Source organism: Stegastes partitus, unplaced genomic scaffold (genome assembly GCF_000690725.1).
Source record: "Stegastes partitus isolate 25-593 unplaced genomic scaffold, Stegastes_partitus-1.0.2 Scaffold211, whole genome shotgun sequence".
NCBI classification, from domain to species: Eukaryota; Metazoa; Chordata; class Actinopteri; family Pomacentridae; genus Stegastes; species Stegastes partitus.
The window spans coordinates 244,818-260,375 of record NW_007577942.1 but is presented as its reverse complement, the minus strand read 5'-3'; the positions used below and the strand labels follow the sequence as shown (position 1 = coordinate 260,375).

The following is a 15,558-nucleotide window of genomic DNA, read 5'->3' as shown; positions in this document are numbered from 1 at the left end:
ATATTTTCTACCTATTATGATTTATGTCATAGTTCTGACGGCTTTTCAAGGAGCTTACAGCCTACATTCATTCTGCTTGTGTTCATTCATGATTAGATTTAAACACAAATTCATTTTATGCAACATCTTGAATCTCTTAAATCTACAGAACTGTTTGATTCTTGTCTCAGTCAAATTATGTTGGCAATACAAGTCTTAATGATATTCTTTTATTCTTTACCCAGTTGAAGAGCTCCTTTGATTTGGTCCAGGCCAGATTTCCTCTCAGCCTCATTACGGAATCGCCTACGAATTGTAGGGAACACTTTGGTCTCCCAGGCCTTCACCAGAAGGGCATAGTGATCCTCCTGAAGTCAAAACCAAATCACAGTAAGTAATGACATACACAAGCATAAGACATCCTGAATGCAGTTTGCAGCAGTGGAGACTCTACTCACCCTTGGAACATCATCATCATCCTCATCATCGCTCTCATCATCTGCAATAGGTGGAGGATGAGGGTCAGGCCCAGAGGTGACCAGGTTTTCATAGCTCAGCTCCACTTTGTAATGGCACGACAGGTCACTGTTGTACTCTGTACCCAGAGGAAAAGATGGGAACAAAACAGTTTGAGTGTACAAAGGTTACAAGCTTATTAAAATTAAGGAAAAGCATGTAAATTTGTTAGAGACATACGTTGCTGAGCAACTGCAACAGCTGCGATCCGACAAGGGGGTCCATGAGAGCCAGAGTCTGAAGTAACACTTGCACCTGCATCATTATCGCTGTCTGAGGCCATAGCAAAGGGGAGTGCTTCAAAATTTGCACTTATTTCCTCTGCAAGGTCTACACACAAGTCAGCCGCATTTCTATGTGCTTGGCCTTCTGCGTATGCAAAAGGCCTGTTTCCAAAGTTGGCACGGATCTTTGAGTTCTAAAAAGAAAAGGAGAAAAAGAAAAAAATGTATGATTCATAAGACTATGTACATTAACACTGAAGGAAGACCAGCAAAAGACTGAATACATACTAGTGATCAATCAGGTTATACAAGTTTCAATAACAGTTCAAATATGAAGATTTAACACCATTTCAGCCAAGAGACACTCACCTTTTTTTGAATGTGTACCAGGGGCCACATTCCACCTGCTACATCCTCAAGAATAGGGCTGAGCCGCTGACCACAGTAGGTGAAGTAGACCCTGCCTTTAGGGGCCTGGCCAGGGGGTGGAGGAGTGCCCTCAGAACGCTCCCAGCCAATTCCAGCCACATCACCTATGTTTATGCAAATAGAAGGTTACCAACTCAGTAATGACATAATGCGAACAGGTAATGACATATTTGAAGACATATTAACAAAGGTTAAGCTTACAGAAGCAAGGTATGCTTGCAAAATAGCTTTCTGAAAGAGCAGCCAGATAAGATACAATGCTTTTAAGGAGCTTATTTCAAATCCATAACATACAATGCTGTATGGATTTCTAAGCTGACTAAATCAAACAAAGGAAACAGTTGATTGTATATGGACGGAAACATATTTTGTCTCCTCTCTCACCAGGAAGTAGAGCCACATCCAGCCTGACACTCTTCCACTGCAGCAAACTGGAGCCATTATAATGCACTGCCCTACCATTACTGACGCACACAGACAGACGGGAGACAGACGCACAGAGACCGAATGACACAAAAGAGAATAGCAGTCAGCAATCAAGTCAGAGACAGAGCAGAGGGAAAAAAGATGGAGTCACTCAGATTTAATATGCAGATGAACATACTTATGGAACAGGCATGTGCCAACGGGGTTTGTCCATGCTCCGTCTCTCTTCTCCGCCTCTGTGGCAAAACCAAAGGACACAATTGGGCCACTGTCCTCCTCAGAGTCTCCATAGGAAACAATTTCTATCTCCCAGTAAAAGGACGGTGCCTGCAGGGATGAAAACAAGCAAATTAATGACTGTGGACATGCTCCACTACAGGTGCATGATTTTGTTTGACGAATAACAGTACAAACAAACTTAGACAACAATTGTAAAAGTTAAAAGGTCTGCACTTATATGGCACTCTACAATGTACACTTTACAATGTGTTTCTCATTCACCCGTTCCCACACACATACACCAATTGCAACAGAGTTGCCATGCAAGGTGCCCGCCTGCCACTGGAAACAACTTTGCATTCAGTGTCTTGCCCAAGGACACTTTCACATGTTGACCCACCAACCTTGCAATTAGAAAACAACGCGCTCTACCACCTGAGCCACAGCCGCCCTTGTTAATTGTTGGTGCAAGGGTGCATTCAACTGCAATGTGCCCACCTGGATTGGTACAGGAGATGTGGCATAGATGAATGTGCCTCTGGGTAGTCCACCTCCAGCACTTGGATCAGCCAAGAAGGTGACAGAGGTCAGACGTGAGGAGAACATGCAGGCACGGACTGGAGGGAACACTCTAGATGGACACCAAGTGATCTCCTTTGGCTGGAAAGACATGTACATCAAAGCGGTAAGGAGATAAGTGAAATCAACAAATTTGACACTTTAAAACATTAAGATGTTCTAATAATACAATCTTATAATAATTTCATACTATAATTATCATCAGTATTCAGTTAATGTAAAAGAGATTTCACCATTTTCTTAAGACTAGAGCCAGTTTCTCTTTGATAATGTAAAAGCTTAGTTAACACTTTTTTAGGCTCCTGCACACATAACATTGTTTTTCCACCTTCTTCAATGATGATTCAGGTATACACTGCACAAGAGGGGAACTTTTTTGTTTTCTGGTGGTTACTGCAAAAATTAAAGAAAAAAAAACCAAAACAAAACAAACTGTACTATAAATTTTGTAACTCCCACCTGGCGTCTGTCTGTCTGCAGTGGTGGAGGTGGCGGCCGAGCACAGTCCCGGTACAACATTCTCACTCTTTCACATTGAGCCTCAACCATGCCAAGACGCTCCCCTGCGCAAGATGACAGAAATCTGTCAGACATACGGCTGCCAACATGGTATAGTGTTGTTTTGACTGCTGAAATGATATGTCGTGCTCACCAGGGCTGCATTCCTGGGCAACCAGGTTGAGAACTTCGACAGCAGCTGGACACTGTTGAATGAACTCCTCACAGAAAGAGCTATCCTCTAGGAGCTGAGCCATCACCAGGCATGCCCTGTAAAAACAAACACCATCAAGGGCCTTGTGGTTTTGTTTTGTTTCATTTTTTCCACAACATCACATCAGATAGTCAGAGCTACACTCTAAAGGGAATACAAGCACCCACATTTTAAGTAGAGTGGATAAAAAAAACAACCCTTTTCGACCCTAGACCATCATCTGGAACTTTCAAAATGAGGAGATTTAGAACTGGCAGACAAGCCTATTTAAATGTTTACTAACCGAGTTCTGATTTCAGCCAGCAAGCGCACTGCAGCCATTACCGGACTGGAGCCATCTCCTGTAGCTGGTAGAGAAGTGTGAATGGAGAGACTGCCCTCCTGTGGCAGAAGCATGGACTGCACTGCTTGTACCACCTTTTCTGTGATTGAGAGCTTGTAGAGGGGCAGAGCCTGTTTAGGATGAGCCAGGAGTGAAAAGGAGACACAAATGAGATTCAGGTTGCAATTTTTCACAATATTAACTGTACAGTGTCAGATCTTGGAATTCTTACCTCAGATCTGGGAGTGCAAAGGCGTGATATCGGTACTGTCAGGATGTCTGAGGCTTTGCAGGCTCTTCTGTACTCGCAAGAAGGAAATTTAACTGTAGCAATGCCCTCCTGCTCATTTATGGACATAACTATGCCCACACTACCCAGAACTCCTTTACCTACCACCTGCAGAGAAATTCCAGTAAATATGCCAGCAGTTACCATTTCAGTGCTTTCAAAGGAAAATATAACATCATGTTAATGTACTTTTATCATGGATTTTCAGTGTATTTTGTCTCCTTTAACTTACCTGGACCTCAGAACCAATCTTAATAGTTTCTTTGAAGCCTCCAAGGGCACAGAGTGCAGCAACAGCCTGTCTGCCAATAGCCTGCAGTTTGGCCAGTTTTCTCCCACTGCTGCTGCCATTCTCCAGAATACTCTCTGCATACTTCCCCAGCTGAGGGATAAACATCAGCGCTCTGGAAAGCACCTACCACAAAGAAAAAAAGCATTACCTTTATCACAATTAAAGGGTCAAATAGATGTCAACCTCAATAGGAATCATTTGAATAATATGTAATGATGCAGAATCAAATAGTGAGAATCTGCTGCAGCTTACAGCACCAGTTACTAATACCATGTATAATGGTTACTAAGAGAAATATTAATATGATAATGCTTTACTTTTTCAGCAGTGCTTGTCCAGATCTGAGCGGTGTTGGACTCGGGAGCAGTGAGCAGACTATGCAGCAGAGCAATAACCTCAGCAGCCATACTGTTGGCAACATGGCCACTGATAAATGGCCGGACGGGGTCTGACCTGTTCAGGACAGAATTTAAGAAAAGATGTCAAAACACAGTCAAGACTGATGTTTGCTACATACACATGTTGACTAAAATATAGCATAATCTGTTTGCTGCATATATGATTGCCTTGGAAATGTGGAGTAGTTGAACTACTGAAATGTTTACTTGTATATCAAATCAGTACCTGGCCAACTCAGCATTCCTGTCCCTACAAACAGCAGTCTGAGCAGTTTTCTTCTTGTCACCAGTTGTAATGCCCCCAGCCGTCTCTTGAGCCAAAGTCTCCACAGGTGGACCAACGCTCACTATCAGGCCAGACTGTGCCCACTTGTTGGCCTTCCTCAGTGCAGCAGATGCCTCTTCTGTGATTACCTCACAGCTTCCACTCTGGGGAGGGATTAAAATTAGACAAAGACATAGAAACACTAGTTTTCATACTGTAAATAAAACACTTTCGAATTTTGTGTTGCTTGTGTTTTTCTTTTTTTTACTAATAACAAAACTCTTACCTTTGTCATGTCTCTGTCCATCTTTACCACCTTTTCCATGTTTGCTCCGGTGCCAAGGCGAAAGGGACGCCCCTCAGAGCTGCTACAGTTTGGAGAGAGTGGAAGAACACTCAAGTCAGAGAAACTGGGAGCAATCTTGCTAATGTAAAATTAATGATATTAGATGAAATCATACCTAAGAAGTGGTTGTAGAACCTCATGAGATGATTGGTCCTCTCTCTTGTGGATAAAAATTGACAGCTTGCCATCAACTGCCTCTCCCTCCTCCCCGACATCATCAGATTTGAGAGCCCCTTTAGAACTGGCACGGGACAGACTAGTATCTGGCTCAGAGGAGCTGGGCGAGAGAAGAGTCTGACAGCCTGGCAAAGAGAAAATATTGTAAAGAATTAGGAATTGGCAGGAAAAACTGTCTGGTTTTGCATGTTTTTGGCATGTCAATTTTTGATAAAAGAGCACATGTGCACATTCATTACTCTAAGGAAGAAGAGACAAACCTGGTACTACATAGTCAGCCAGCTTAGCTAGGAGCAAGGCAGCAATACGTGAGGCTGGGTCACTGGCATCCTGTTGCTCGGCATCTAAAGTGTTAATAGAGTAGCTCCATGAAGGCAGAGCCACGTTACCACAGTCTTCAACACTCATGAGAGGCAGAGCAGCTCGGCACAGCTGCAGAATAATAAGCACTAGCTTTGGGGAGGGTCTCTGGTCAAGTAGCAGAGACAAAAGCTTCGAGACACAGGCTGGTTGGCTCAGAATAGCTTTCCCTATGTGGCTCCTGGAACAGAAAACAAAGGGATGCATATGTACACTGTATGAACAAACACACACACATGATATAAATGCAAACATGATCTAAGCTTTACCTGGAAAGATCATTGAGCAGACTGAGCACATCCTGTAAAGCATCATTGCCAGCTGCCTGGTTCCCACAGCATTCTGTTGCTCTGGCCAGGTGATTGGTCAGCAGGCTGGACACCTGCCTTGCCAGACCAGAGTGAACTGCATCTGTGGAGCCACCTTCAAAAAGAAAAAAGAAATAATGATTGCCAACCTATCATTACAACATACACCTAACCACTTCAAGCTATCTGTGAAAAAGAAATAACACCTTAAAAGTGACCTAGTTACTGAGGCCCTTTTTTGGATCAACACGAAAATATTTTACTTGATTGCGGTTCACACATGAGCAGACTACAGAGACTTACAGAACAAACTTTTCATACCTTCCACCTTCTCCCACTCGATGCATCTGTTGGCCAGCACCTGGAAAGCAGCCCAAGCCATGGTGGCCACCTTCTGCTTTTTGGTCTGCTTTTCATTTGAGCTGCATTCTCTCTGACCACTTAAACTACACAGGCTATCCATTAGCTGAACCAGCCCGCTCCGAACGAGGCACTGCTCCTCACTCCTACGATAACACACAGAACAAATGAGGCTAAGCAATCGAGGTCCGAGTAGTACAGAGTTATTAAAAGAGAGATAATTCAAGATGGATTTGCTTGCCTGGTGTAGGGGATTGTGCAAAGCAAGCCAATACTGTTGGCACAAGCAATGGGGTAGCGAGCACATAGTGACACTACCGACGTCATGGTTTCCCCAAAGGCCTCCTGCACCTGCTCTACCATCCCACCACAGGTCAGCTCCTCAATCCTGCACAGATGGCACGCGAACACAGATGTCCAGAGGAGCCACAATTAATTTTTTTTGTTATATTTTAATATGATAACCACAATTCATCCTCTGAATGAGTAATTCAGTAGAATGTGTGCACATTCAGAGCGGCCACGGCCACGGATTGTTATTTGTGGTTTCTCCTCCTGTCTTACCTTGGGCCACCTTGAAGTACCATAGTGACAGGCCCCACAAGGTGAGTGACCCCACCCACTCGAACAGCAGCAGTGAGCAACTCTCTCATGTGAACAAGGGCCTGTTTCCGTGTGCTGCCTCGTCGCCAACGTGTCTGTGCAGCAGATAGGAAACTGCTGCTTGACACCTACAGACATGACAGGTATAAAATATCTCAATGCCAAACCAGAATTCACCAACTGATTTTCATGCAGCTATGGCAACAAATAATTCAATATAAAAAGCACAGAGTGATGAGTAAGAAATTTACAGCCTGATCAGGTGTAGTCCCAATAAAGGCAAAGAGCTGTCCTAGTAGCACACTGTATGTTGGCTTGTCACGGCAGTCCTCTATGGCTAGAGACTGCAGCAGGGTAAATGAGCTGCTCCGGTGGCTGGTAGGGTGGTGTCGCCTCCTGAACGTTAAAAAAGAAAACAAGGATGAAATTCAACATTCCTTCTTTCCTATGATTCTCTAATCACAATCTATTAAACACAAACTGACAAATACCTTTGTGGAGCGTGTGTAAACTCCAGGTCTTGGTTAGCAATCATCTCCAGGTCAGAGGGTGCAGACATGCTACGCAAGAAGACTGGCTGCTTCACCATGGGGATCACTGTCTTTGCATCTGACACTGACTTAGAGGCTGACATAAAAAGCAAAAGAGTTGGGTAAAAATTTAACTCTTGGAACATGATTACTTGAGGTAATTTACAGCTAATCATGAAGGAATTATTAACTGATTATTAAATTACTGTCTGAAAGAAACAGAGCAATCACATAATGTACTTTCAAAAATTTTTTAAAGTCAGACTCTTGCTTGAGTTACATAACTGTCACCACAGATTTAAAAAAAACACTTGCTCAAGGACGTTTCAGCAGTGTGAAGGATTGGGCAATAAACATTCGTTTGAAATTGCCATTTTTAACATAAGAAAAGAGATAAAAAGGTGAGCATGTACCTGGACCAGGTGTGCCAGCCGGTGTAGTGGTTAGGCTTCTGCAATGTGGAGCGATCGTAACATGGAGCAGCAGCTCAGTGCGGTTCATCAGACTTTTCACCAGTGTTTTAGTTTTGGCAAGCGGGGTGCTACTTCTGATGTGTGTAATGTTCACCTCCTGAAAGAACTTCTCCCTGTTTGAGGAAATACATTATGTTAGAGCATGAAATGACTTGTAACAACTGACATTAGGTAAACAACATGATCTTTAAATACTTGCCTCAAAGCAAGGACAACATTTTCCAAGTCACTAAAATCAAGTGGGACCTCCTTCAGGGAACAAAGTAATTCCAGCTCCTTCATTTTGTTCTGTTGCAAAAAACGAAAATAAAAACATTAAATAATTAAGATCACAGCATGTGGGACTGATTTTAGTATAATCTCTTCAGTGAAACATGTAAATTGTGTACATAGGGCAGGGTACCTCAAAGAAGTGGTAGTCATGAAAGAATGGAGTGTTGTTCTCCAATTTTCCTTGCTGGGCCTCCTCCACCTCATTCTGCCACTTTTGTTCCAATTCTGCTACACTCTGAGAGCAACACAGCAGATAATTAGACACAGAGATACTGTACTCTTTGGTTCTGTTCAGGTTGGTAACCTTGTGTACTTTTTTCCAGTAAAATCAGGTCTTCTGGTCAAGCCTAACCTTATTCATTAAAAAATGTTCTTGAACAACATAATTAAATCTGAATATGACCACCATGCATGCTGTTTCTTGGTTTTTACAACCTGGCTGTGTAACATGAGTGTACCTGCAGCTGACGCTCCATTGCATTGATCTTCTTGAAGGTCTCAGCCATGATCTTACAAACCAGGTCATACTCCTCTGCATGATCCTCACGGTACTGGTAGTTGACGAGTGATTGAAGGGCATCCACCAGACTTAGATGTTTTATGACGCAAGATACTATAACCTCTTCCATCACATCTGGCCTGATCACCTCCCTTACATAAAACATAGTTGAATATGAAAGTTATAAACTGCTTTTGATGAGAAAACAACAAGACCTTTGATATTAAGTAAACCTCTTGCAATCATTTTGAAGCAATATCACCTCCCTTTTTAAGAACAAATACAAACTAATATAGAAAGAGAAACTAACATTTTCAAAGCAGTAACTGACATTGAAATGAAAATGTACTATATGAATAAAGCCTTAAGAAACATAAATGCTTTTAAATGTTTTTCTATTTTTGGAATGATGGATATTCTGATCATTGTGGACAGCTCCTAAAAAATGCTTTTATTTTATTATGTAATTCAATCTCAAAACAATAACTGTGTTATCTAAAGCTACACTTCCTTTTACACTTCCTTCAATTTGCTTTGTCTCTTTTTTCTGTATACTCTGTAAACACCAGAATGGCTGGGGTTTACAGAGTATTTGTCTTTGCCACTTGGGTGCAGTGGCCATTTATAGAGATGACACATGCATACTCTGTTAACTTGAAAGAATGAACTGCTTACTTGATGCTGGGACGGAATTGTGGTCGAGCTCTTCCAGACACTTCTCGTAGCCTACCCATAATCCCTGGGGGAAGGCGGATACGAGGCAAGTCAAAATAGGTCCCTGGCATAAGGCCTGGAGGTGGAATGAGCACGTCAGAGGGGTAGGTGAACTCCCGGTCCTCCTCAATAGTGAGTGGCAGAGGTGAAGGGCTGGGCGTGAGGGCAGGAGAGATGGCCCCATTTGCTTCCACCTGCCACTGACACCTTGAGAATAAAAACAAAGCCTGTCACCTGTTTGTCATCTTGGCTGCCAGCAGTTTTGCTGTGCAACTACATTCCACTGAAAGATATTTAGTAATTCTTACATCGTACTATATTTATCAAAGAGGCAGTCAATATCATCAATAAACATTTGGTGGTGTTGTCATTTTGCTGTGTCACCTCTGCAGCAGCTTTGAGCAGAGCAAATCGTGGCAGGCTTCCTCCTCCCTTGTCACCTCTGGCCCGTTGTACAAAATGCGGAGCATCGAGCAGGCAAGCACTGACAGACCTAGTGCAAGGTCTGCCAGGAAGGGGAGGCCTCCAGAGACATCCTCGGAGGACTCCTGAAACAAAAAACAAACAAACAGCATCTTCAGAGCGAGCTGTTGATTTTCATGCATTGCCGGTATGACATGTCAGTGCTCCCACTTTTTACCTGAGCTCTGACAGTGCAGGAGAACCCCCACATGGCTTTATCAGGAGTGTTGTGTTCACGTCCGCTCCTCATCTCAAAAGAAAATGTCACAGTGTCTCCTTCAACCTAAAACAGGACACAGACAGAGACACAAACATGAAAAAGGTTGCTCTTCAAGACTGCATGTAAAATATGTGTTCACTTTATCTGCTTATGCAAAACAGCCTCTATTACCTTGACAAGGTCTTTGGGCCATCCTGTTCCCAAGACACTGCGACTGCCATATCCCAGAGTGTTTCCTCCATACTCTGTTACTTTTCGACTGTTAGTGTTGGGACCAGCATAAATAACCAACTGAAATATCAGAAAATATATTTGGTTAAAAAAACATATACCCAACTAGAGCTTTGCTATTCTTGAGAAATCCTACAAAATTTATGTACAAGCTACAAAGCACATGATGGGAGTCATCACCTTGTCATAGTCATACTGCGAGGAGCAGCGAGAATCAAAGCGAAGGTACAAGCAGCGGGCTCCTGGGATGTGTACCGTCTCCTTGAACTTGTAATTGTCCCTCACAGGATGAACTGTCTCGACTGTTTTCCCAGCAGCCCACGGGGCAGGGATCTTCAGTCCTGTGAGGAAACCTGGCTCCTCACGTTCATCAAGAATTCTAATATCAATGATACAAATGAATGGTTTAAAAATTGAATATGTTCAAACATGCTCTTCTATAATAGGTAAGTAATCGAAACTTTACCATTAGAATGATAAACTGTGGAGCAAAATGTTTAGATGGCTTAATGGTAAATCAATTTTTAACATTCTTATAATAGAACTTTGAAAAACTCACTTGTCATCAGCTGTACATGCCTTCGCTCCCGGCCCTAACGAGCCACTCATTGGTAAAGACTCTTCAGTAAAAAGTGGAGACTGAGTCTTTAGTAACAGGGCAGTCTGGAAAACAAAGTGGAAATCAATGCATTTATGATGAGGGATTTTTCTGCTTAAGGAAACATATCTCATTTAAGTCAAGAACTGTCGCTTCGACTGACAAAACTCCAACCTGGCTGGTGTAGAGGACCAGCTGCACCAACTGAGGCATGAGCGCGTCAGCGAGGGTGAGGGTCTGCAGGTTAGGGTGCATCAGCGAGGTGAGCAACACTGGCAGCAGATGACCGAGCATTGTGGCTTTGGTGACCTGTTCCAAGCCCTTCAGCCTGAACAAAAAGGGGAGAAAAGTGAAAAATCAAATGCTAAGGTGATGGGTAATAGGCAGAAAAGCAACAGAAGAAATGGGGAAATCTGTCACAGTGATTTGAAAGACCTGCATCCAGAAATAATTTCTCATGCACCATTTAATTCTTTTTAAAGGAGGATAGAGCCTTAGTAAGGTTTAGCTAAATCTTGTTTCATGGTAAAATAGTACATGAGAGCCAACTAAGAGAACATCATGTCTGGTTTTATTTTTGTCAGTTACAGTATGTTTTTAGGGTAATACGGTTGACACCAGATTGGCTTCAAGGGTCTCCTCATGCAACATTATATAAGAGGCAGTGAGCAGATTTTACAGGAATCAAGCAGCAGCTACTGTGGCTGGATGAACAAAAGGTTATTTTCCCACCCTACAAAAGTAATTTAAAAAAAAGATTAAATTAAAAGTTCACCTGGTTTCTCTGTCAGCTATGTCACTGTTAATCAGAGCTGTGGTCACCTGCTGCAGGGTCTCCAGCACTTCATCACATCCCACCAGGATTTTGGTTGCTAGGGACAGGATGCTGCTTTGCAGTTCCTGAGGATCACACACAGAATAGGCCCACACTTACGTAACACTGCTTCAAAGATTTTCAACAATTACATTCATGCAATATGAAAAGTGTACATGCATCTTCATTTTAATTGTATGTCAACAGATTAAAACAAACTCTATATATTTGTATAGTTTGGGTCTTTCTTTGCAGGGAAGACTGTTCTTTTTTTTATCAAGTTATCAATAACTATAGTTAGCAATATTTAGAAACAACACATCTTTAATTAAGATAGCTATGGTAACTTATACAATTAAAACTGCAATGGACACAAACTAATAGGTAGCATGCCCAAGGAACTTTCATATTCCATTGCTCTGTTAAGTGGGTTGTTCTCTCATTGACAGACACACCAACAGACTCGACATGCACAGAGGAAGGGGTATTTAAAGGGGATGTTTACCTGTACCTTCATTGTTTCCCCTTGTAGGGAGCTGTCACTGTCATCATTATCATCTGGACGTATAAGAATGGTGTTACTAAGGAGGTGGTTTTGAACAGCCATGAGGTAGCGCAAACTAGGGGACACCACCTAGAAAGATGAGATGAACAGTTCAAGTTGGTATGAGTGCAATTTATCATAGCATTGCGATCAAAGTGGGCATATATGGCATTTAAGTGCTGCTGAACTGATATTCATACTGGCACAGTGGAGAGCAGCTTCTGGAAGTCATCTCGGGCGACAGTCTGACATTTGGTAATGAGGAGGCATGATTCCCGCACTACAGTCTTGAGGATACAGTGAAGCAGCTCATCACTCAGTCTGAAAAAGAGAGATTTTTCTGTCACATTGAACAAGTTTATACCTCCAAGGAACTCCATGAATTTTTTTGAACTGAAAGATAGTGTTGGGGGAGGGCTGCTTCTTGCCTGTAGTGGTCGTCTTCTTCACTTCCAAATCTATTTTTCTGCAGTTGGTCTGCCAAGTTGGTAAGGATGACATCCCGAAGTTGAGACAGGCCACTGTTTCTTTCACCTGAGTATTACACACAAACACGCACCATGTGAGACATAATTGGCAAAAACCATGGAAAGTACCTGATCATTTAAAAGCTGTGTTTCTAAAATTCACCTTCAGTTAGAACCAGTTTCAGCAGTTTGTTGAGTTCAGCCTCGCCCTGATACAAAGTATTCAGGCCTGAGCTGCAGAAACAAACAGGAAGCAAAGAAAGTCCAGCTAAATATCATCATGATCACAAAAATATTTAACTATTATTTCTGTTTTATATATACAAAGGGTGATCAAAAGTTTTGATACTGTTCGTTGAGGGTGTGCACAGAATGCATCACATTCACATATGTGCAACATGTGCAAGCAGTAACTGTCACAAATCAGAGGACCACATGACACCGCACTATCAACATCAGGACCTGTCTTATACACATTTTAGTGATTACTGGGAGGTAATCATTTAGGATTTTCCATGGATCACAAACTAGAGCAGAGAAGACACCATGTTGCATCAGTTAGCAACATGGTGTAAAGCCAACCTTCAGTTCAAGGATCATCACTGGTCCAAAACCAGACAAGGCACATAAAGCCAGGATTATGCTCATTGTTTGCCTCAACATTCACGTGGTTGTGCACCAGGAAATAATCTCCCAGGGTCAAACCGTCAAGGTTCTACTGTCATGTTAGAGGTGTCTATATAGAATATTTAGCACAAACGACCTGAACTGTGGCACAATGCATGTAGCTGCTCCGATGCATGAGCTCACTGTCACAGTGCTGTGATTACGTGTTTTCTTTTTTTTTGCCAAAGCATCACAAACATCACTTCTCGTCAACCTACACCTCATAGCTGGTTGCCCAAAAATTCTTCCTCTTCCCCAAAATGACATTCAAGTTGAAGGGTCACCTTTTTGACATAGTTCAGGAGCTTCAGTGTCCATCACAGATGACACTTAACATGTTCACATAACAGGACTTCTAGGAAGCGTTAGAAACCCTGACAAAGCAACAGGACTGGCGTATTCCGGTACATATACCCCTTTTCCATCAAACCAGTTCCAGTGCTAGTTTCGTGCTAGTGCCTGACTTAGCACCAGTTCTTTGTGTTCCCATTGCCTAAGCACTGGCTCCAGGCTCTCAAAACTGGTGCTTAGCAATCACCAACTCTTTGCTGGGCCAGCGCTAAGCACTGAGTACGTCAGGGGCTGTGGGCGGGGTTATTGTGACCACCAAGACTGATGAATGAATGGGACACACAAGCAGTGATTTGTGTCGTTTTTCTCCACCACGTCTCTGGTTGCGCCCGACTGTTGCGCCCTGACAGCTGGTACAACTGTGTCCCACCAGTAGCACCACAGTGGCGGAAAACAGTACTTTTACCACTTTGGTGTACTACGCTTAGAAATGTCGTGGCTCTAACTTGGCTCCTTGCCAATGAAAAACCAACTGGTTCTTAGATTGGAACCAACTTAGCACCAGCCCTGGCACCAGCACGGCACTAGCACCTGGTGCTTCTTGGTGTAAAAGGGGTAATAGAGAGACTAATTCTACATGAATGGGAGCAAAATTTAGGTCAGGTATGGTTTTTGATTTTTATAGGCACAATCTCTGAACCTTTTGATCAACCCTTGTATAATATATTGTATTTCATGTGGAATTTATGACTTACCTGATGGCCAGGCACACCTCTCTCTGAATCTCTGCTCCTATCTGATCCACTGGAGCCATGAGTAGCTGCCACAGGAGTAGGCCTGAACGACGCACACTCTCCCTATTTTGCTCTGACTGAGGATTGAAAAACCTAAATACTACCTGGAGAAGACAGACAAAATAAACACATAAATAAATTACCTTAAAGACAAAAAAAAAAAAGGTGAGTCCTTTTCTGCAAAACTTCCACCCCAACTACACCTAAAACTGACCTGGAACACTACCAAGATGCAGCGAATGATGCAGGTATCTCCATTGACCATGGCCTTTTCCATAATGTCACAGATGCTGCTGAAGTGACGGGCCTCAATGGGATGTTGTTTACCCAGTAGGGCTCCCAGGGGCAAGCTGTTGCTGCTGGCTGCCAGCAGGTTGAGCTGGTGGATACACATAGCACCTACATGATGAAGTAGCTGGTTGATCACCTCGCCAGTGGCCACAGTTTCCTCTGTGAATAGAGAAATTTTGTAGATGATCAATTTCCTGACTTAGCCATAATAAAAAAGAGCAACTTGTGCTTTTAGGGCAGTTTTCGTCTACCTTTGGGTTCTTTGATGACATGGCTGACACCGAGCCTATGGCACACATGATGAAAGGCTTGGTTCCCAGGATTGCACCACTGATCAATGTAGTCACTGGAGCAGGTCCAGATCAAGTTGTTCAGTGCATCATAACATGCCCCTTTGAAATCAAAGATTACCAAAATAAATGTCAGTTACATAAACTGTTCAAAATATACCAGCTAAATGTGACAACAGCTGAACTCACCTAGCCCTGCCACCTGGGCTCCTCTGCCTAGAGAACTGCCAGGAGCATCAATGAGGTCTGCGCGGCTGCTGAACTGACCATCAGCCAGGTTAAAAACCAAGCTGGAGGCTAAAACTGAACAAGAACAAACAGCCATGTTTAGCAAGCACAGAACACAGAACTGACATTACAGTACAAAGCAAAGGGGACCCTTCCATGTTCTACCAAATTTTTAATTAACTATCAAATCACAAAAAGCATGCTACTGTTTTTAAATGTTATGCATATTTAGATGTGTTGTAATATAGTTGTAAATATCATTAATCGTTACTAATGGCATCACGTTTTAGTCACATGTATGCAGAACATGTTTAAGCACTTTCTAAACATGACGTAAAGCGCTTGGTTTCATTTTTCCATAAACAGATC

General features: G+C 42.7%; 1 protein-coding gene across 1 annotated transcript in view; it reads right to left on the bottom strand.

The window, feature by feature from the left end:
• The window catches only part of hectd4 (HECT domain E3 ubiquitin protein ligase 4), a 41,216-nt gene that overhangs the window by 13,753 nt on the left and 11,905 nt on the right, over positions 1 to 15,558 (bottom strand). The window contains exons 10-52 of the mRNA XM_008280843.1: positions 15,151 to 15,264; positions 14,923 to 15,063; positions 14,595 to 14,830; positions 14,342 to 14,484; positions 12,793 to 12,863; positions 12,591 to 12,696; positions 12,363 to 12,483; positions 12,124 to 12,252; positions 11,580 to 11,704; positions 10,979 to 11,132; positions 10,766 to 10,869; positions 10,387 to 10,585; positions 10,147 to 10,266; positions 9,934 to 10,038; positions 9,678 to 9,841; positions 9,255 to 9,500; positions 8,539 to 8,731; positions 8,211 to 8,315; positions 8,003 to 8,095; positions 7,748 to 7,916; positions 7,296 to 7,431; positions 7,056 to 7,200; positions 6,766 to 6,932; positions 6,443 to 6,589; positions 6,163 to 6,347; positions 5,803 to 5,956; positions 5,434 to 5,714; positions 5,112 to 5,298; positions 4,937 to 5,018; positions 4,612 to 4,814; positions 4,305 to 4,440; positions 3,928 to 4,110; positions 3,639 to 3,803; positions 3,368 to 3,537; positions 3,025 to 3,140; positions 2,832 to 2,935; positions 2,292 to 2,453; positions 1,753 to 1,901; positions 1,533 to 1,612; positions 1,089 to 1,252; positions 676 to 913; positions 438 to 574; positions 221 to 347 (exon numbers count right to left, since the gene is read on the bottom strand). Coding sequence (XP_008279065.1) covers positions 221 to 347; positions 438 to 574; positions 676 to 913; positions 1,089 to 1,252; positions 1,533 to 1,612; positions 1,753 to 1,901; positions 2,292 to 2,453; positions 2,832 to 2,935; positions 3,025 to 3,140; positions 3,368 to 3,537; positions 3,639 to 3,803; positions 3,928 to 4,110; positions 4,305 to 4,440; positions 4,612 to 4,814; positions 4,937 to 5,018; positions 5,112 to 5,298; positions 5,434 to 5,714; positions 5,803 to 5,956; positions 6,163 to 6,347; positions 6,443 to 6,589; positions 6,766 to 6,932; positions 7,056 to 7,200; positions 7,296 to 7,431; positions 7,748 to 7,916; positions 8,003 to 8,095; positions 8,211 to 8,315; positions 8,539 to 8,731; positions 9,255 to 9,500; positions 9,678 to 9,841; positions 9,934 to 10,038; positions 10,147 to 10,266; positions 10,387 to 10,585; positions 10,766 to 10,869; positions 10,979 to 11,132; positions 11,580 to 11,704; positions 12,124 to 12,252; positions 12,363 to 12,483; positions 12,591 to 12,696; positions 12,793 to 12,863; positions 14,342 to 14,484; positions 14,595 to 14,830; positions 14,923 to 15,063; positions 15,151 to 15,264 — 6,456 coding nt within the window. The remainder of the gene's footprint in view (positions 1 to 220; positions 348 to 437; positions 575 to 675; positions 914 to 1,088; positions 1,253 to 1,532; positions 1,613 to 1,752; positions 1,902 to 2,291; positions 2,454 to 2,831; positions 2,936 to 3,024; positions 3,141 to 3,367; positions 3,538 to 3,638; positions 3,804 to 3,927; positions 4,111 to 4,304; positions 4,441 to 4,611; positions 4,815 to 4,936; positions 5,019 to 5,111; positions 5,299 to 5,433; positions 5,715 to 5,802; positions 5,957 to 6,162; positions 6,348 to 6,442; positions 6,590 to 6,765; positions 6,933 to 7,055; positions 7,201 to 7,295; positions 7,432 to 7,747; positions 7,917 to 8,002; positions 8,096 to 8,210; positions 8,316 to 8,538; positions 8,732 to 9,254; positions 9,501 to 9,677; positions 9,842 to 9,933; positions 10,039 to 10,146; positions 10,267 to 10,386; positions 10,586 to 10,765; positions 10,870 to 10,978; positions 11,133 to 11,579; positions 11,705 to 12,123; positions 12,253 to 12,362; positions 12,484 to 12,590; positions 12,697 to 12,792; positions 12,864 to 14,341; positions 14,485 to 14,594; positions 14,831 to 14,922; positions 15,064 to 15,150; positions 15,265 to 15,558) is intronic.